The 21,957-nt window shown below is 37.8% G+C and overlaps 2 protein-coding genes across 2 annotated transcripts; both read right to left on the bottom strand.

Annotated features, from left to right (window-relative positions):
* Window positions 1-1,087: 1,087 nt before the first annotated feature.
* Window positions 1,088-14,337, bottom strand: LOC139324502 (vomeronasal type-2 receptor 26-like). Its single transcript, XM_070954214.1, has 5 exons — window positions 14,263-14,337; window positions 12,729-13,595; window positions 10,275-10,502; window positions 2,739-2,865; window positions 1,088-2,007 (listed from the first exon to the last, which is right to left on the bottom strand). The coding sequence occupies exons 1-5, from the start codon at window positions 14,335-14,337 to the stop codon at window positions 1,088-1,090; spliced, it is 2,217 nt and encodes a 738-aa protein (XP_070810315.1).
* A 1,350-nt stretch (window positions 14,338-15,687) lies between these two features.
* Window positions 15,688-16,632, bottom strand: LOC139324614 (histone H3.3A-like). The gene is made up of 2 exons (XM_070954336.1): window positions 16,607-16,632; window positions 15,688-16,072 (listed from the first exon to the last, which is right to left on the bottom strand). Exons 1-2 carry the CDS (start codon window positions 16,630-16,632, stop codon window positions 15,688-15,690), a joined length of 411 nt encoding a protein of 136 aa, XP_070810437.1.
* Between the last annotated feature and the right edge of the window lie 5,325 nt (window positions 16,633-21,957).

Genomic DNA, 21,957 nt, shown 5'->3' with positions numbered 1-21,957 from the left:
TTCTTTCGCAAAGCCCTGAAGACCTGGTTTTGACAATGGGCCTGAGGAACCAGAGTGGGATCGAGTCCAGTAAGTGGCTTGTTTGTCTGTTTGCTGTTGCCGGGGTGGAATGGGTGGGGGGTTATTGTTTTTATTGTTGCATATTCAGTGGTGAGATGCTGCTGGTTTAACAACTGGTTTGGTGATTGCATGCTTTGCAGGCGCACAGTTTTGTGAATACTAACCTTCTGTGTTACCATTTGGGAGTAACACAGCTGAGGCGCGGCAATCTGCTCTACCGCACCAATCAGCTGAGAAGATAAAGGTAAGTAAAGAGCAGGGGCAGGGGGTGGGCTGACCTGATAGTCGGAGCTACCGGTTTGTGCAAACCGGTCTGAACCAGTACAGTCCCACCCCTGTGTATATTGATATAAAGTTGCTTTTTTTTTCAAGAAGCAACTGAACTTTCTGGTTTTCTTTGAAGACATTTTGCTTCTCATCCAAGAAGCTTCTTCAGCTCTGACTGGATGCTGGGGAATGGAAGGATTTATACTTGTATTCTTTTAGCAGGTTGTTAAGGCCACCAGGAGGTTTATCTATGTCATCAGGGTGACCTGAGTGGTGCAAATTGTGTGGAGCCTTCTTGGAACTGTTTAAAGGACTGTGTTGTAGATTGAAGATAGATGATGTCGTATCCCACCTCCTGTGTTGAGAGAGGGCAGTTCAATTTTAACATAGATGGCCTCTTTAACCCCTCTTTCAAACAGTGATTTGAAGAAGAACCTTCTTGGATGAGAAGCAAAATGTCTTCTAAGAAAAACCAGAAAGTCCAGTTGCCTCTTGGGAAAAAAAAAACACTTTTGGGACAACTATTACCAGGATAACTGAGAGTCTCCATAGATATGTTGTATATTAAGTTTTTATTTTTTTGTAAGCCTTCCAGATTCATGGAGAGTGAGTTGCGGCCATATAAAATTTCTAAATAAATAAATTAGCTTTTACTACATATGTTAAAAACATCATTTTTTTAAAAAAAATCCACATTAACAATGACAAAGTTATTTGCAAATTGTATCCCTTTATTACACGCTGTTTGTTCATCACAAAATCAGAAAATTTTCAGTTGCTCCATTGTTATTCTTCTTAGTTGTACCTTACTGTTCAGTTCTGGTTTTCTTATCATAATATAACATTTGGGGAAGAAAATACAAGCCAGTAGTCCACTACTGGAGGACAAAATAGAAAAAATCTCCATGGCCACCATATATTTCCCCTTTGTGCTCAAGTATGTGGAAACAAAGGTGAACCAAACACTGCTAAATACCAGCATGCTGAAAGTGATGAATTTGGCTTCATTAAAGGTGTCAGGTAACTTCCGGACCAGGAAAGCCACTACGAAGCTGATAGTTGCCAGGAAACCCATAAAACCAAGGACACAGTAGAACATGACAGTTGACCCTTCATTACACATCAAGACAATTTCCTTTGGCATAGAATACATGTCAACATCTACAAATGGGGGAGAGGTTGATAGCCATACAGTACAAATAATGGTTTGAATAAAAGAGCACGAAAGGACAATAGAAAGACCCAGCCTCTTCCCCATCCATTTTTTAATTCTGGACCCTGGCTTGGTAGCCGTGAAAGCAAGTATTACAATGATAGTCTTTGCCAAAATGCTAGAAATTGCCACGGAGAAGATGATGCCAAAGGTAACTTGCCGAAGAAGGCATGTCCATTGATGAGGCTGACCAATAAATAGCAAAGCACAGAGAAATGAGAGCAGAAGGGAGATGAGAAGAATGTATGTGAGTGTTTCATTGTTGGCTTTCACAATAGGGGTGTCATTGTGTTTAATGAAGAGCCAGAGCAGCAAAATAGTAATGATAGAAAAAATAATAATCAAACTGGTGAAGGTGATCCCCAAAGTTTCTTCATAGGACAAAAATGTTACATATTTTAGAATGCATAAATTTTGTTCCTCATTGGGATAATGATTTTGTGGACACTGAAAGCAGTTGTCCATGTCTGGAAAAAAAAAACCCAGAACTAGAATATTGTATTAAACTAATCAAATTCAGATTTTACAAAATCTTGAATAATACCACTCCACTTAAAAATGGGGCCAAATAAAGAAACGGATCCTCCTTCTTCTCTTCTGAACAATTTATTTGTACATTTATTTGTTTGTCTTTTTGTTTCATATCATTTATGAACTTCCACAGTCAGACTAAATGAATGTCCATTTTAAATAAGTAAAAGAAGATCAGATGACCTTACTTGGTTTAGGAAATGATCCAAGGTCTAATCTAGCAACTTTCTTCCCTTTTTCTTTTCCATTTTAGTCACTTATCTATAAAAGCTTCTTCTCGTGACCCACAGTGCTTTTCAAAAAGCAACTGGACTTTCTTGGTGAGAGGACCAGGTGTCTTTTGAAAAGCACCTTTGGGACAAGCATAACTTGGATGATGGAGAATCACCATTGACTTCCTCTCATGAGATATTTGAAGATAAATTCAGAGTCCAAATTGATTTTTGCCTGGAGCACAGATTGGGAGCAGGGCTAGTATTCACTTACCTTCACTACTGGTTCACAAATGTGAGTGAGCATGCGCAGAGCATCAAAAACGGGATATGAGGATGTCTGGGTGGGTGGGTGGAGCCTCCTGCAGCCACCGCTACCAGTTCGCCCGAACCGGATAAAACCTGCTGAATACCACCACTGACTGGGAGTCATTTCTGTCCATGATATTGCTTACCCTTGTGGTTCGAAATCTTCCCTTCGGGACAAGGTATACAATGATAACAGCAAAATGGCTTTCCTTCTTGCTTGACCTTACTATAGCCTGAATTGCAACTGGGATTGCAAAGAGAAGAGGGCTGTGTCTATTCAGAAAAGACATAAAAAACATTTTTTTTCTGTTATAAATGTGTATATCAACAGTATCTATAGTTCTTGTTTTCTGTAGTTTCTTAGAAGGAAATTCTTTAGGATTTCTAGCTCCACATATCAAATTTAAAGTCTTTGAGAATAAACTTGCATGAATAAATATTGTCAGGCTTGGAAGCCAACTTTTGCATTGGGCCTTCAGGCCTGCCACATTTACTACTGTGGGAAACTGGGAGGGAGGATTGTATGGAGCATGGGTGATATATAGTCATAATAACATTCTTTTCTCAGAGAATCAAGGCCATCTTGCCCTGCACCTGGAGGGCTGGAACTGGGAGGCAAACAGTAACAGTAACAGAGTTGGAAGGGACCTTGGAGGTCATCTAGTCCAACCCCCTGCTCATGCAGGAGACCTGTATTAGGGATTCGAACCGCCAAACTGCCAATCTTTCTGATCGACAAGTTAAATGTTTTTGCTACTAGATTGCAAGCCTCTGCCCCTCTAACAGACCCACAGACTTTAATATTTGAGATGATACAAGAAGTCCTACAAGCCACACAAAATAAAATTGCTACTGTGATTAATGAAAAAATTAATGAAACTAATGAAAAAATTAATGAAACTAATAAAAAAATACAGGCTGTTTCAGATGAGATTTTAATTCGGAATCAGCAAATCAGAGATGATATATTGTTGGCATTTAAATGTTTGGCAGGTGATATTGAAATAGTGGATGATAAAGTTGAAGAAATTAAGAAATCTACGGAAATTTTGGACAATAAATTGGAAGGGACTCACAGTAGACTTGAGAGAGCTGAAGTTGATGTAACCATGTTACAATATAGAAATATGGAATTTGCTTTAAGATTCAAAGGGGTGAAGGAGAATAAACAAGAGAACTTGAAAGAAATGATGTCAGAGGCATTGGCACAGTTGCTGGGGGAGACAAAAACTGAGCTGGGCTGGCAGATTGACAAGGCATATCGTGTTAATTCTTGGGTGGCCAGACAGAAACACTTACCAAGAGATATTGTAATATATTTTACTACAAGGAGAGAATGCAATGAAATTTTACAGGCTACTTTTAAAAAACAAGCTTCAGGTTGAAGGCCAGGAGGTGATGACAATGAAAGAAATCCCCCCCAAGATGCTGAGAGCTAGAAGGGAGTATGCTTTTCTGGTGGATGAGCTGAAAAAACATCAATTACAGTACAGATGAGAGGTCCCAGCCGGTTTAGTGGTGACATATTCTGGAGAGAGATATCGGCTTAATACAATATGGAAAGCAAGAGATTTTTACATCAATGTATTAAATCACCCAAATCACCAGAAGGAAAAAGAAAGAAGGAAGTAATGCAAGGAGAGAGAGAAGAGTTACTGACAGTAGTTCAGGGGGAGTTTTGACTGGTCAAGAAGAACCACTACAAATTCAGATGGCTGTTCAAGATGTGGATTTAATTGATATATTTGCAGAACCGAAGGATCAAAGACAGACCAGAGCAGCAATAGCTAAGCGTAAGGAAGAACTAAGACAGCAACAACAACAACAACAACAACAACAGATAGCAAGCCAAGAAACTACCAAAATAGAAGCTGTGGGAGGAGCAAGACCTAAAGGTCAAATGAGGCAAGATCATCAGAAATTGCTCCAGACACTTCAGACTCCCAGAGATGGGAACTAGATTTTTGACCTGGAATGTTAATGGTTTGAATTTTCCACAGAAGAGAAGGAAAATATTTCACTATGTTAAACAATTTAAGAATGAAGTAATTTGTTTACAAAAGACTCATATTAGGATACAAGACCAAAAATATTTGATAAATGCAAGATTAGGTACACACTATGTTGCAGCAGCATCAGAGAAGAAAAATGGTATAGTTATATATGTGAAAAGAGACTTAATTGCAAAATTAGTTGAAGTGGACGAGCAAGGAAGATTTTTAGCAATTGAACTTTTAATAAAAGGAGAAAAAACACTTGTAATTGGAGTATATGCCCCGAACCAACAACAAGAAAAATTTTATAATTTACTACACCAAAGTTGACACAATGGAAATATAAAACTTGTATCCTACTGGGGAATTGGAATGGTGTTTTGGATGTAAAAAAAAACAAGAAGGGACCTAAACAAAATGTTTTAACAAGAGCAAAATTGCCCAAACCATTCTGGGAGATGATGGACGACTGGGAGTTGAGGGATATTTGGCGTGAAAGAAACCCAGAAGAAAAAGACTTTACTTTTTTCTCAGCTAGATATCAATCTTTTTCAAGGATTGATTTTATATTAATTACTAATGATTTATTATCCAGGGTGAAGAACACAAAGATCTGCTCAAGAACATTGACAGACCATAGTCCAGTCTGGATGGAATTCGAGTATGGGAAAGGGCCTAGGAGGTCCTGGAGGTTAAATGATAATTTGTTTAGATACGAAGAAAATGTAAAAGAGTGTAAAAAGTTTATGAAAGAGTTTTTTGCTATGAATATGCAAAAGGGTACATCTATGGAAATGGTATGGGATGCAAGTAAAGCCTATATGCGAGGAATTTTGATATATTTGAATAATAAATATAGAAAGAAACAGGGGGAAAAAGAAAAGAATTAGAAGATGAGATTAATAAACAGGAACGGGCTTTAATAGCCAACCCAACAGATAAGAAAATTAAAGAGGCAATCAATTTATTGAAGGGTCAGTTTAATATGTTAATAGCAGATCAAGTGGAAACCAATTTACAATATGCAAAACATAATACTTTTTGTAATGCCAATAAAACAGGCAGGTGGTTGGCATATTTGTTAAGGAAAAAGCAGAAAGCAAGGACAATAGAGAAAATAAAATACAAGGGTAAGGAGGTTTCTGAGCAAGAATTGATTAAAAAAGCTTTTTTAGAGTTTTATTCAAGGCTGTATACTGGTGATAAAATTCAAGATATAGATATAGATAGATATCTGCAGAAAGAGAATATTTCTATAACTTCAAAAGAGCAGAGGGATAGCTTCAATTGATAACTTCCGAGGAAATTATGTTTGCAATTAAGCAGTTGAAAGTGGGTAAAGCTCCTGGAATGGATGGTTTGACAGCTATTTATTATAAAAGTTTACAGGAGGAAATGGTGGAACCACTGAAGGAATTATTTAATAATATACAACAGGGAGGAGAGGTACCTCCAACTTGGAAGACAGCATTTATTTCGCTGATCCCAAAAGAAGGGCAAGACTATACAGATCCTAAAAATTACAGACCAATTTCACTTTTAAATACAGACTATAAGATTTTTGCTAAAATTTTAGCAAACAGATTAATGACAGTTATGCAGCAAGTGATTCATCATGATCAAACTGGTTTTATAAATGGAAGACAAATGAAAAGTAATGTAAGGCAAATTGTTAATTTATTAGAGTATTTGGGAAGGAATAACCAGGTCCCCGCAGTGCTAGTTTTTTTGGATGCTGAAAAAGCTTTTGATAGATTGAATTGGCAATTTTTATTAAAATTAATAGAAAGGATGCAACTTGGAGAACATTTTATACAATCTATTAACGCAATATATCAAAAACAAACAGCGCAAATAATAATCAATGGTGGTTTAACAGATAATTTTAATATAGAAAAAGGAACAAGGCAAGGCTGTCCCTTGTCTCTGTTATTGTTTATTTTGACGCTGGAAATTTTATTAAATAAAATACGTGAGATTGATATAATAAAGGGAATTAGAATTAGACAGTTTGAATATAAGCTACGAGCATTTGCGGATGACTTGGTGGTTACCTTAGCCCAACCGGTAAAATCGATTACAGCCTTAATGGATGTAATCCATTCATATGGACAAGTATCTGGTTTTAAAATAAATACAGCTAAAACAAAGATAATAGTTAAAACATGGACAGAAGCCAGAAAGAAGAGATAGAAAGGTTAACAGGATTTGAAATAGTTAAGAAGGTTAAATATTTAGGGGTTTATATTATGACTGCAAATATGAAATTATATCAATATAATTATGAACCGTTATGGCACAAAATACAGAAAGAGATGGAAAATTGGAAGAAACTGCAACTGTCTTTGCTGGGTAGGATAGCCGCTGTAAAAATGAATATCTTACCAAAATTTTTATTTCTTTTTCAAATGATACCTATACTTAAAAAAGATGAAAATTTGAAGGAATGGCAGAAGGGCATAAACAAGTTTGTGTGGGCAGGGAAGAAACCATGAGTTAATCAAAAGATAATGCAAGACACCCGAGAAAGAGGTGGTCTTAAAATGCCCAACTTAAGACTGTATTATGAAGCTGCTACCCTCTCAGCAATTACAGATTGGATAAATTTAATGGAGGAAAAGATATTGAATATTGAAGGATATGGTCTGGTCTATGGCTGGCATGCTTATTTATTGTATGACAAGAAAGTAGATAAGATTTTAAAAGTCATATATTAAGAAATGCTCTACTGCGTGTCTGGAAAAAGTATAAATATAAACTAAAAGATAAGTTACCAATATGGACAGTACCCAGACATGTGATAGAGAATATAAATTTGGAGCAAAAGCAAGATAAGTTTACATATAATGAACTCCTTTATAAGGAAGGAGTTAGATTACAATTAAAATCTATGGAGCAATTAAGAGAAGAAGGAATTATTAAGACTTGGTTTCAATATGGTCAGCTGCAGGCCAGATGGAGAGAGGATCAAAAAATTGGTATTTTGCAGCAGGATGAAAATTTGATAAAGCAAATAAGAGATAAAGGTCAAATGCATATTAAAAGGTTGTATAATGTATTAGTGGAAATAGATTCGGAAACAGTTAGTCAAGGATTGTATGATAAAATGGGCACAAAATATAGGTGAATCAATAATGTTGGGTACATGGGAAAAGATATGGGTCAGAAATGTAAGATTTACACAAGCTCAAAATTTAAGAGAGAACTTTTACAAAATGTTTTATAGATGGCATCTAGACCCCAAAAAATTAGCTTGCATGTATCCAAATTTACAACCCAAGTGTTGGCGATGTGAATGTGAAGATGCTACATATTTTCATATATGGTGGACATGTAAAAAAATTAAGTCTTTTTGGATAAAAATATGGTGGATTATTCAAAATATTTTAAGGAAAAAAATTAAATTTACACCACAGTTTTTTTTTTGTTGGGAATAGTCACGGACTGTACTGTAATAGAGACCAAGTTGGTTTTGAATTTAATAACAGCTGCCAGATTACTGGTGGCACAATACTGGAAGAAAGAAGATCCACCTACCATTGAGGAATGGACTTTAAAAGTTGTGCATCTGGCAGAGATGGCAAACATTTCATCATATCTTAAAGATCATTCGAATGAAAGATATATATCAGAATGGAGAAGATGGATTGACTATATGCAAAAAAAGTATCCGAACAAGACGATTCATATAGCTTATAAATGAAATATTTTTAAGTAGTTTATGTTTATAGTTTTTGAGTTACAAGGAGTTAAAGATTTAGGGAGAATATGAATGCAATAATTTGTTAACATATTTTAGCTTTATGTTTGTGAATGCTATACCCTGTGCCTGTTCTGGGAAGTCTAGGGAGGGGGTGGGGGGGAAGGAGGGGAGGGGGAAATGGTGGGGGGGAGAAAATGCTTGTATTTCTTATAAAACTTTTCAATAAAAAAAAATGTCTTTGCCACTGAGCCACCTAGTCAAGCTGAGCCACCTAGTCAGGCATCTCCAGTTAGGACAGTGCTTTGATTGGGCCATGTTATGGACTTGTGGGTTCTGGGCAGGAACTTGGACTTTCCTTTGGGTGGGGAAAACCTGGAAGCTTTCAGATTCGGGTTTTCCCAGATGTGCCAATATGACATCTCTAATAAAATGGAACTTTGAGGAACTTCAAGCCTCGGGAGTCTTCTTTCATTGGGGGTGTTACTTGGAACCCTGACATTAACCCGAATCTGACAAATATGTTGTTTTGTTATAAATAACATAATATAAATAATATTTAATGTAAATATAGGTCCCACTGGTACACAAAATTAAAATCCTTTTCAAGTGTTTCTGGAGACTTTAATGAGTCAATGTAAAATCACACATGTAGGATTTTACCAACTATATCACTATTTTTTTCCAAATCAGAAAAATTCTAATCTCCCTTAAAAAAAATGAATTTGTATTATATGAATTGGCTGTGACTGTAATCAGAAACACTTTTGCTAGAACTCTGACTGATTTTTTTTAATGCTTCTTCCATTGCTGCATTTTTCTTTGAGGATAGAAGTCATGCAGTTTTTTGTTTTAAATGTCTGTTCCTAGTAACATTAAACGGCTGATGTGCTTATGAATTCTTAGAAAAATGCAACATGATTTGCATTTTTATCCCAGAAGAAAACATTTCCGCAGCAGGATTCAAATTGTATTCATGCAGCTATAAAGCTTCTTTCCTATAGTTTTGTTCTGACTGGTTTTAGTCTATCAAAGGGGAGACAATCATTGTAATAACCTCAGTTTAGCAAAACTCTTATTTTGACTACAGTATATACCCGTGATGGTGAACTTTTGGCATGCATGGCACAGGTGGCATGCAGAGCCCTCTCTGTGGGCACGTGAGCCATTGCCCCAGCTCAGCTCCACCATGCATGTGCCTCCTGCTGGCCAGCTGATTTTTGGGTCTCTGTCACGCATGTGCAGGGCGTGGGGTTCATGTGGGAGACACATGCACATGTGTGGGGGGCATGCAGGAGACGTGTGCGCATGCATGGGGGGCATGCAGGAGACACACAGGGGCAGTGGGAGCGGGTGCAAGTGCATGCGTGGATGGACAGGGCACATGCAGGGGTCACGCATCCATTGCATTATGGTTTATAAGTGCAGGGAGGCCTACTAGGTCCAAAATGGGGCACAGGGGGTGCAGCACGGGCCCGCTCTTGCAGTCCAATTTTGCTCCCAGCTGGCTGCAGGGAGGCCTACTAGACCAAATCGTTTCACAGGTGGAGCACAGGGGGAGCATGTGGGCATGCACGGGGGAGCATAGGGCGGTCACACATGCATGCGCAGGGGGGTGGGGTGCATGGGGGGGTATCACACATGCATTGCATTATGGGTGCAGGAGTGCACACGCGCTTTCGGCACACGACAACAAAAAGGTTAGCCATCACTGGTATATACTTCTCTGTCTCATATCCCTAACTAGCAGTGCAATTGAAATTTAGTTTTTCTACAGATAGGATGCGTGATAGAAAGGAGAGATTCCACTTGTTGTTCTCCTTACAATTAATGTGGCAAGCAACACTTATCTTTTTCCAAGCCAGAGTAAATATAGAATGTGGGAGCACTATTTTTCATATTAATATACTTTCCTCCCAAATCAAAGACAGGTGGAAGGCACATTGCCACACATATGAGGAAGAGGGCAATATGAGACATCAGCCTACCTGATTAAACCGGTGTGCCCACATTATAGTTTTCTCTGAAATAGTGAACATTTCTTCTTCAGAAGACAGGGGTTGTAGCTCTCCAACTTTGACTCTAAAGAAGGATTGGTTGGGGAATATAACCCAATTGATAATATCAAATCCAGTTTCCAGTTCCCCATTTGGAGTGAAGTAAAGTGTTTCCCCAACACTGTTATTAAAGAAGACATGTCTCACAAAATGGTTCATCTTAAGAAGGGAAAAAGAAGGGAAGGGAAGTGAGCACTTCATCAGTATATAATAAAATAATCTTTCCCATTTGAATTTGATCTCCCTAAAGAAGATCTATTTAGGGGTGGGCTTAAATCTTTTTAGCAAGGGGTTCTCTGCCCGGTTGTTGGGTATGCGTGGCCATGGTGTGCGTGGCCTAGTCAGGCTCCTGCACCATGGCATGGAGGTGTTTTGACCTCCCCAGGCTCCGGAGGCTTTCCTTGAGCATCCGGGAGGGCAAAAATGGTCTCCCCAGGCTCCAGAGGCCCTCTAGAGGCCAGAAACAGGCCCGTTTCCAGACTTCCCAAACTTCTGGTAGGCCCATTTTTCACCCTCCCAAAGCCTCCATGTGTGCCCTGCACTTACCTGCATCCAAAATGGGCCACATGGGGACTCTTGGGAGGGGTGGGCTGGGTGGGGTGGGCAGGGTGGGGTCAGCCAGGAGTGGGATTTGGGGGTTCTCCGAACTGCACAGAATCTTAGCTAGAGGTTCTCTCGAACCCCTGTGAACCCCGAGCAGCCCGCTCCTGGATCTATTCCATGTTAAACAGAAGAAGAAGGCAAATAGCATGAATCAGAATGGTATTGCAATGAAAGAGGAAATGATCATGAAGCATGACTTAAAAATACTTTTGCAGGAATGCTAGGCCTGAACCCTTGTATAGACATTATACTTTGGGCATTCTAGGGTGACTGTCATTGACTTATATCCATGTCTTTATAATGGGCAGTAGGAATATCCTGAAGGAACAGGAGGAAGAGCCAAAACCAAGACAGTGATCACATAGAAGAAATTTGAGTTTGAGGTAAAAAAAATGTCTTAGACATGACTCTGACTCTCTCAAAGATAGAGTGAGCATGGGAGGACATGAATGAATGTGGATAGATATGTTCCATAATCCAATCTGAGTCGGTCACCAGACCAGAGGTTTAGTCTTCCAAGCTTTCAGACTCCTGCTGGAGCCCACCTACGGAGAACTTCTCTCTAGCAGAATGTATGCTTTTGGCTGTTCTATGTGTGGTATTTATATGGTACCTGTTGTACATGGCTTTTAGATGTTGATTGGGGTGTTGATGGCGGTTATTAAGTCATTGGCTGCTATTTGCTTGTGCTGCCAAGCCCTTGTCTCCTAAGTACTTGATAAACTGGTGGTAAATCAGCATTCCTGTTGACTGATAAGTTGTTCCAGGCTTCAATCACTTCCCTGGCTGCTTTGTGCCTGCTCATCCAACCATCTTAGTAACTGCAAGATTTAATGTGTGTCCTTTTTATTACAGTGTGAGGCTACCAATGAGTTTGGGTCTCCTCATCTGACTTGCTTGCTTGTGTTCTTGCAATCTGGTGGTTAGCTTTCTCCCTGTCTGTCAGCTTCTATGATGCTTGCTTGCTATCAGCTGACATAGTAATGGGTGTGGGGAGGGAGATTGGCATTTGGGTGGGGAAGTGAGCTGGAGAGAGATGCTCTGTGTAAATGAAAAGGGAGGATTGCTCTCATGATCTACTAGCCAGCTGAATGGACTTGTTTATACCCAATCAAGGTCAACCATTTCAGAATACCAGATGGGCAAAAACAAGATGCACCCCACCTGACACCATATGGGTTGGGGATTGGACATTCAGCCTGGGTCCTTGGGGGAGGGATTTGGGGATACTTTCAATATGGAACTTTCGCACCTTTTACTTCAGATCTTGCTTTTCTTTCGTTGCTCTCATTTCAAACACAGTAAAAGTACCTCTTCTCTATAAACATGGAGTCATGGGTTTTCTTTCTTGGGTTTTGAACCAAGGCACGCCTGACACTGTCTGCCCTACATAGTCACAGGCACAATCTATGCAGTGGAAAACACGTACTCAGACTTGCAAGATTGTTACTGGAACATTAAAATAAAAGTATTATATTTAGAACCCTAACCCTAATTTGATCCGTTTCAAAAGGGTGTGAAAAACCTGCAACCTCATAATGACATGCCAAAGGGGAAAAGAGTACCTCTCTCAAAATGATTTCCCTCAATAACAGTAACAGAGTTGGAAGGGACCTTGGAAGTCATCTAGTCCAACCCCCTGCTCATGCAGGAGACCTGTACTAGGGATTCGAACCACCGAACTGCCGACCTTTCTGATCGACAAGCTCAGTGTCTTAGCCACTGAGCCACCAAGTCAGGCTACTGAGCCACCTAGTCATATCAGCTTCCACAAACTATTACCTTCCAGACAAGTTGATTGAGAAGGATCTGTTTTCCTTTATGGACCCTTCCTGTCCTCTTGACTTCCATGGAAAGCATAGTGTATAAAGCATGTGCCACAACATAGACTGAATTATAAATGCTGTAGCTATGGGCAGTCATGCTTGTCTCAAAGACAGATGAAAGAAGTGCCTCCAGCTTCTCCAGACCTGTGCAGGTCACTGTTGCTTGGCTGTCCAATGTGGATCCAGGAAACAAACATTCAAATGCTTCTTCCCAGAAGGGCCGAATAAAACCATTCCTGTCTTCTTTTTCCAAGATAGGTTTTCTCATATGAAGAAACTCCTGGAATCCTAATATCTCCTTTGAATGGATTGCAAAGCTGAGAGCACCATGGAGGAAGTCTATATTCTCATGCTTTTGAAAGGGAAGGGATGTGAACTCCATCTGAGCTGACATAATCCAAACTTTACATACTGCTATTGCTGCAATATTCTCATATTTTAGTATAGTGGGAAACATTCTAATAAACACCATGGTCTTAATATCACCATAAATAACAGAAACATTAGCAATGCTTTCAGTTACAGCATAGTATGTTTGAAATCCTTCCGTCACCATTTTGTCAATGTTATCAACAAAAGTGATTACTGGGAATCTTTCAATGAAATCAAAGCAGATTCCTTTCTGAGAAAACATGGGAACAACTTTCTGGACAAACCTCTCTCCATTGTCATCATTGTCATATAATACCCCAATCCACCTCCACTGGAAATGTAAGAGTAACTGAAGAATTCCTCTGCACTGTCTGTTGACATTTGGGAACATCTGGTGGTACAAAGCAATCTGAGTTTTCCTAGTTAACTCAGCAGAAGAACCATAGGTGAACTAAGCAAGAAAGAAAAAGAGAGAGGGGGGGGAAGAAAGAAAGAAAGAAAGAAAGAAAGAAAGAAAGAAAGAAAGAAAGAAAGAAAGAAAGAAAGAAAGAAAGAAAGAAAGAAAGAAAGAGGGCATGGAACAGAGATTTGAAAATTGATTAAATATTTCAATTTCAATTAGATTCAGTGAGTATGGATGAATCAGGGCTACTAGATATACCATTTGATAATGAAGGTCATTATTCCATTTGGAGGCTATAAATTGTTGAAATATCCTAGATAATCAGTTTGGTGTAGGAACCAGGCTATAAACCAGGAGGCCATGAGTTATAGTCTTGCCTTAGGCGCTGATTGACCATGGGCCAGTTGTTAGAATAATTGATATATAAAGGCATGTCAATTGGGTCTGTGTGCATCACATAGTCCCAAAATAATTAAATTACGTGCATTTTTCCTACAGAGAAATCTTAGAGGTCAAGTTCAAGTTAGTTCTGATTTTGTCATGTCAGTCAATATTAGGGACAAATCTTACTTTGGTTAGACTGTGAGCTAAAACAGAAAAGCTAAAACAGAAAAGCTCCAGGATGTCTCTACTGAGGGACTCTTGGGTACCACATCTTATCCTGAATTCAATGCTATTTTGCTAATCAACTTTATAAAGATAAAGGTTTCCCTACCCTGTCATGTCCAATCCAGGGCATGGTGCTCATCTCTTTGTCTTGGCTGATGGAGCGAGTGTTGCATGAAGACATTTTCTGTGGTCATGTGGCCAGCATGGCTATATGCCAAAGGCGCACAGAACATTGTAATCTTCCCACTGAAATGGTACCTATTAATCGACTTGCCTTTGCATGCTTTCGAACTGGTAGGTGAGCAGAAGCCGGGGCAGGAATGGGAGCTCAACCTGTTGTGTGGCGCTTGGGTCTCAAACCCAAGTGACAAGCAGAATATCTTTAACTGCTAAGCCATCATGCCCGCAATCAAATTTATTCACTTACCCGAAACCCAAATCATTATTTATGATAGCAGAGACAAATCCTATGCTGTCTAATATCAAAAGCTATGGACCAAGGACTCCTTCAGAACTATTTTTAATATGAAAATATTTTAATAAATACTTCCGCGTTGCTGAAAGATCAAGGTGTCATTAGTTAGAACTTCAAAAACCATAAGAGAAAGACTAATCTTATTATATCTTATCTTATTATTAGGATTGTTTACCGTAACTTATTAACTTTGATTAATTTTGATTAGTATTAACAATTAATATGTATTGATGGTATGAGGGAAAAGCACTGTTATTATGAGATTACTATTAGAGAATACTATTATCGTTATTGTGATGCTTATTACTCAAAAAAACTGTAACCAGACAACACACTGTCTATATGGATTTTAAATATGTTGCTCTTTTTTACTTATATTAATAAAAAGAAAAAATTATATTAAAAAGGTGTCATTTTAATTAGAGTGCTTATTTGTGTGACATCTTCATGCCAAAAATGGTATGTGTGTGTGTTTATTTTATTTTTCTTATGTAAAACATTTAACTTAAAAATGTTGACACTACAATATATAAAATAGCTATTATAAATGCACATAGTGTATCCTATAACTGCCAGGTTTACATTTTTTAGGAAACTGTAAGTTACACTGTGGTTAAGACTTGTACTTTACCCCTTCAGAAAGTCCACATTCTGTCACAGTGATATATGGTCAGACGTAACAGCTCCAATTGTTAAACACTTAAATCAAGTTATAACCAGTTTTATTGCAAAAAGACCCTGTAGACATTTATATACTATACTACCTTACAATGTTAGCTACCCAACAAGTCATTAACATACAGAAATATGCATGAAAAGCACAAAAGATCACCCATTCCTTCTGCATATTAGCAATTTGTCACTACTGAGCAACAGGGCTCACGTCACTGAGTTCTATGTGAACTGTCACTGGTAGCGTTCATCCTGAGTGAAAGATGGAATGACTTAAGTACAAATGTAATGTATTATAAACAATTTCAAATAAAAAAAAGTCCCAAATTGAAACCAAAGTATTTTACAGAATTTACTACAAAACACCATAAAAACTGCTTCCTTTTAAGCCCTTTTGCCCCATATCCTACGAGCCAACTGGATGTTTTTGGACATAATGGTAACTCTCTTGGCATGGATGGCACAGAGATTTGTGTCTTCAAACAGACCCACCAAATAGGCTTCACTAGCCTCCTGCAGTGCACCAATGGCTGCACTCGGGAACCATAAGTCTGTCTTGAAATCTTGGGCAATCTCCCTTACAAGCCTCTGAAATGGAAGCTGGTGAATCAAAAGTTCTGTTGACTTTTGGTAACGGCGAATCTCACCCAGTGCCACAGCACCAGGTCTGTAGCGATGAGGTTTCTTGATTCCACCAGTAGAAGGGGCACTTTTCCTAGCAGCTTTAGTAGCCAGCTGATTATGTGGAGCTTTGCCACCAGTGGTATTTAATTTAATTTAATTTAATTTAATTTATTTAATTTAATTTAATTTAATTTAATTTAATTTAATTTAATTTAATTTAATTTAATTTAATTTAATTTAATTTAATTTAATTTAATTTAATTTAATTTAATTTAATTTAATTTAATTTAATTTAATTTAATTTTTTAATTTAATTTAATTTAATTATTTTGTCAAGCATGTATTAGATAACATATATAAGTATAAACATAATTATGAATACATGAAATGGATACGAATAAAAGGGAACATTAGGACAGGGATGGTAGGCACGCAGGTGCACTTATGCATGCCCCTTAAAGACCTCTTAGGAATGGGGTGAGGTCAACAGTAGACAGTCTAAGGAAAAAGTTTTGAGGGTTTGGGGAAGAAACCACAGAGTCAGGTAGTGCATTCCAGGCATTAATAACTCTGTTACTGAAGTTGTATTTTCTGCAATCAAGTTTGGCGTTGTGTTTACCATAAGTTTGTATCTATTATGTGCTTGTGTATTGTTGTGGTTGAAGCTGAAGTCTTTTTACTGGCAGTCTGCTTGGTATGGGCCATTTTTCTTCTCTTTCGCAAACAAATCCTTTTTCAAAAAAACACTTCCGCTCTGAACACACAAATAACATGTACTGTGCAGCCTTCGTAGAAATCTTAATTGTCCCCTCCCTCTGCTGGGATGCTACTTTTATAGAGGGAGGGAACAGTTAAGGTTGTGTGTGTTTGTTAATGATAGCATATGAAAATAAAATTTAAAAAAGAGAAGAAAATACCTTACTTGTGGAACCTTGTAAATGGACAGGATAGCTGCCATGTGGATAAAGATTTCTGAATTAGGACCTCCAATGACTGATACTGGATTGTTCTCTGTGTCACACTTGTAGTTAGGAATGAACTTGCCTTGTGTTGAGAAGAGTTCCATTGAGGCATGATATGTCCAGCTTGCGATAAAATAACTGTTATAGATATGGAAGCCCAGAGTGAAATTGGGCAAAATATGAGGATTTTCATTGATCTCCTTTATAGCAAATGCCAAAGACAAAATGTGTTGGTAGAGCTGAGTCACCACCCTGAAATGAAGTTTAAAGACTGATTTGCGGAGAATTTGATCAAAAGATGGCATATATTACAAAGCAATAAGATTTCTGGCTAATAAATGCCATTTTATCTAATTTTAATAACCCTGAATAAATATTGATTCATATATCAGGAACCGGGTATGTCTAGTTTATTGAAAAGAAGGACTAGGGGTGGCATGATAGCAGTCTTCCAATATCTCAGGGGCTGCCACAAAGAAGAGGGAGGCAAGCTATTCTCCAAAGCACCTGAGGGCAGGACAAGAAGCAATGGGTAGAAACTAATCAAGGAGAAAAGCAACTTAGAACTAAGGAGAAATTTCCTGACAGTTAGAACAATTAATCAGTGGAACAACTTGCCTCTAGAAGTTGTGAATGCTGCAACATTCACAACTGGAAGTTTTTAAGAAGATGTTGGATAACCATTTGTCTGAAGTGGTGTAGGGTTTCCTGCCTAAGCAGGAGGTTGGACTAGAAGACCTCCAAGGTCCCTTCCAATTCTGTTATTCTATTCTATTCTATTCTATTCTATTCTATTCTATTCTATTCTATTCTATTCTATTCTATTCTATTCTATTCTATTCTATTCTATTCTATTCTATTCTATTCTAATCTTTCATTTATTTATCAAATTTATTTGCCACTGATCTCATGGTTCAAGGTGATCCTGTCAATGTTCACTGACTACATACATATAAAATATTTTAAACCATACCATAGAACGAGCAGAGAAATTCACCATCTAAACCACAAATATCCAAAACTTAATCAACTTAATCATACTGTATATACATGATGAGACTGCACGCAATTTTACATCCAAATGTTTGCTTGGATCTCATAATCCAAACATTCTTAAGCAATTGCAATGTTCATGAACAGGGACTTGCACAATCAATCTGTGCCAGTGGTGGGTTTCTACCAGTTCGCCCCAGTTCAGTTCAGGCGAATCAGTAGTGGCGGCAGATGCAGAAGAAGATGCACACGCTCCCGATTCTGAACCGGTAGTGAAGATAAGTGAAACCCACTACTGATCTGTGCCTTTATGAGGTAAAGAGTGTAGGAGGAAAGATTAGCAAAAGAAGTTTCCAGCAGAACAGAGCAAAACTTTCACAAATACATTTTCTATGTCTCTTACTCAGTTTCATAGAAAAGGTCAGTGGAAGGTCGTTCCTGAAAGGTAATTGTGTTTGAAAATATGTAGATCTGAGACAAAATTCCACCAAGGATAATATCTCCTAACTGATAGTATTTATGAAGAATTGGAAGAGGATCACTGATGGTGCAATTCATGTGAGGAATTTTGCAGAGCACATGAGGCCAAAACATGACAACTAGGTTACAAAACTTGCACGACATAATTCCTTTTTTTTTAATCGCTTTCTTTGATTCACATGATCTCTTATTGACTTCTCTGCTAAATAGTATAGTCTCATTTGAAAGTCTACTCTGCTGGCTTAGGTGGCCTTTATAGTCAAATAAGCATTTTTAATAAAAAAATAAATACAGTTTCTTCAAATCCAGATCAAGAATGGTACACCTTTTTCTTTGATTACAATTTTGTTTGACATATCTCACTTGCCCGGGGACTTGTAAAAGAAGCAGAAATAATTGGGATTAATTTGAAAGTTACCTGAAAGGCAATTCATTTGTTTATAATTACAACTTCTCTGAAATCTCACAGAAATATTTATTCTACCTCTATCTCCATGTCTAGCTGGGAATTGCACACAGTTCAGTTTTGATTTGCAGTTTTGATGATTATGGCATCTCTCATGAGACATGGAGAGAACTGTTTGATGTTAATTTGATAATGACAAGAAATATCATATTCATGTTTCTTATGATTAACATAAGAGGTTTTACAAAGAGATATCAAAAAAGAAAACATGTTTACTCTGCCTTAGCAAATGTCATTTTTGTGTGTGCATGGACTAAGGAAGAACAAGAATAAGAAGTTTATTCCCGTAGAAAGCAACCAAAACAATGTATGTTAAGCAAGGGTGAAATCCAGCAGGTTCTGACAGGTTCTGGAGAACCAGTAGTGGAAATTTTGAGCAGTTTGGAGAACCAATAGCAGAAATTTGGAATAGTTCAGAGAACTGGCAAATACCACCTCTGGATGGCCCCAGAGTGGGGTGGGAATGGAGATTTTGCAATATCCTTCCCCTGGAGTCGGGTGGGAATGGAGATTTTGCAGTATCCTTCTCCTGCCACGCCCACCAAACCATGCCCACCAAGCCACACCATGTCCACCAAGCCACGCCCACAGAACCGGTAGTAAAAAAATTTGGATTTCACCACTGATGCTAAGTGAGAAGCTTGCTTTCATGTTACATATTTTGAATGGTACTAAAGTTGTATCTGTGTCATTTTAGAGGGTAGATGGGACCAGAATATTTCAAACTCTGAAATATGACAAACATGGCAGACGAAGCACAGACAAATGATGAGGCAATTGGAGAGGCAGGATGAAGCAATAGCTGTCTTCTATTTTATTCTTAGAAGTGAGGAAGGCCACCCTTCCTAGCAAAGCAGCCTTAACAAGATGCTCCCAGCCAGCTTTTCTGAAAGGAAACAAGATCTCAATTATCTTCTCAGTTCTATCTAGTTGAGTTGAAATTCAAAGAAAATAAAGAGGACTCTGATTAAATCTGTGAATAGGGATGAAAAGTTTATCTTCGGTTATCATCAGCCTAAAATTTTCTCAGGATATAAAAAAACAATTCTCAATATGACTGTGAAGTTTCAGTTTCTTCCTTTGGTTCATGGCAACATTTTAGTTTTCAGTACCTTCTTTTCATTAATAGATGCATCTTTCTTAGTTCAGGTCCAAACACAATGATGAAGTAGACTTGAGTAAAGAAAAACCAAACACTGCAGAACAAAAGCATGTTGAGGATAGGGAATTTGGCTATGTTGAAACCGTCAGGTAATTTCCTGGCTAGAAAAGCTGACAAGAAGTCAACAATGGCCAAGAAGCCCATGAATTCCAAAACACAATAAAACATGGTCACAAATCCTTCATTGCATTCCACTACAATTTCCTGAAATATTAAATGGTTATAAAAATGTGGGGAATGATGGGAATGTGATCAGCTGTGGGACACAAATGGTGGCTTGAAAAGAGAGCAGTAAAATACAATGGACCTCACTTCCTCCAGTCATTTCCTCATTTTAGACCCAGACTTGTGGGAGACTGTAGCCAACAATCTAGAGTAGGAGTGTCAAACTTGCAGCTCGTGGGACAGATATGTCACATGCTGGACATCTCTCCCCCCCCCCCGATTTAGCAAAGGGGGGGAAGTTGTGATATGTCACGTGACGACGTGACATTGGGAGTTTGACAACCCTGATTTAGAGCAACAACAAAAGTTGGGCAATATATTACTATAGAGAAGTTAATGTATTAAGCGAAGAAAGAGAATGTCTATCTACAAATGAAGCAGAGGCATATTGGAGCATTACAAAAATAACAATTTGTAGGGGTGTCAATCACTTTGTAGAATCTACAGTTTTGAAATGGATTAATGTCCAGCAGCATAATATTGTAATGATTTCATTTGGAAAGAGATGTAGATTGACAATAAACTAGAATCATGTCTATTGCATGTACAGTAGATAATGATTATCACTGCTATGCCATGATGGTAGTTATAGCCATAACCTGGCACATCTAGAAGATAGATTGTGAAAAATGGGATTTGGTATTCTTTTCAAAATCATGGCTTGAAGCCTTCCCTGAGGGAGAAAATGCTGAGGAATCTTGAGAGCATTTTTATATCTTGGATATTTCAATATCTCAAATGATAATTTACAAGGAAAGCAAGCACATGTGCCCATTTGTAAACTTAATAGGTTGTATACAATACAGACATATGCTTTCCAAATAATTAATTACTGAATTCTCAGAGTACTCAAAGAATTAAATACTGACTTCTCAATTCTGGAGATTGAAACTACAAGTAACGACAAATAAAATAGTGCTCTCTTTTCTACATGTCATCACTTCACTGCAAATTTTTGAGTTTTGCTCAATATCCAAAGATCTGGATTAATGGAAACAGACTCTTAAGCATCCTGACTTAAAGATGCTTAAGTGTCTGTTTCCATTAGTCCAGCTCTTTGGATAATTGTAAGCAGCTTTAATACAGGCAAAAATCTTACTACAAAGTTGATTTTCCCATTCTGATGTACAAATGTCAAATGTTTTATATAAGTGCATGCTTTACAATTGGAATATAAATTAATTCTTCCTATACTTCTGAATTAGTGCAGACATAGACAATATCTTGATGCCTTCCAGAGATACAATATCTATAATGACACTAGAATTCTAGCAGACTTTGAAAATGCCTTATTATCTTCACTACTTAGAATATTGAAAATCAATGTAAATATGTTTAGAGCAGTCACATTGCAACTAATTCTCAATTTTCAACCATAATTATGAGTGGAACTTCTATTCCTAAGTAAGGCAGTTGTTAAGTGAGTCACTCCCAATTTTACTCTCAGTTTTGCCATGGTCTTAAATGAATCATCCCAGTTGTGAAGCATAAAGTTGTTAAATTAAGCCAGCTTCCCTCAAAGACAAAAATGTCAGAAATCACTTGGGAAGGTCTGGAATGCTGTAACAATAGTAAATGTGAGGATCGCTTGTAAGTTATTTTTTTCAGTGCTGTCATAACCTTGAATGATCACAAAACAAATGGTTCTAAATCAAGGATTATATCTTTTCTTCTCTATTATATAATAAATATAATAGAGCTGATCAAGTTGTAGTAAAAGTACTTTGATTTGTCTTAATGCA

The sequence above is a fragment of the Pituophis catenifer genome, unplaced genomic scaffold (assembly GCF_029215685.1).
Source record: "Pituophis catenifer annectens isolate HBS135680 unplaced genomic scaffold, rPitCat1.0.hap2 SCAF_15, whole genome shotgun sequence".
Classification (NCBI taxonomy): Eukaryota; Metazoa; Chordata; class Lepidosauria; order Squamata; family Colubridae; genus Pituophis; species Pituophis catenifer.
The sequence above is the reverse complement of the archived record's forward strand: the minus strand, read 5'-3'. Positions and strand labels throughout refer to the sequence as shown.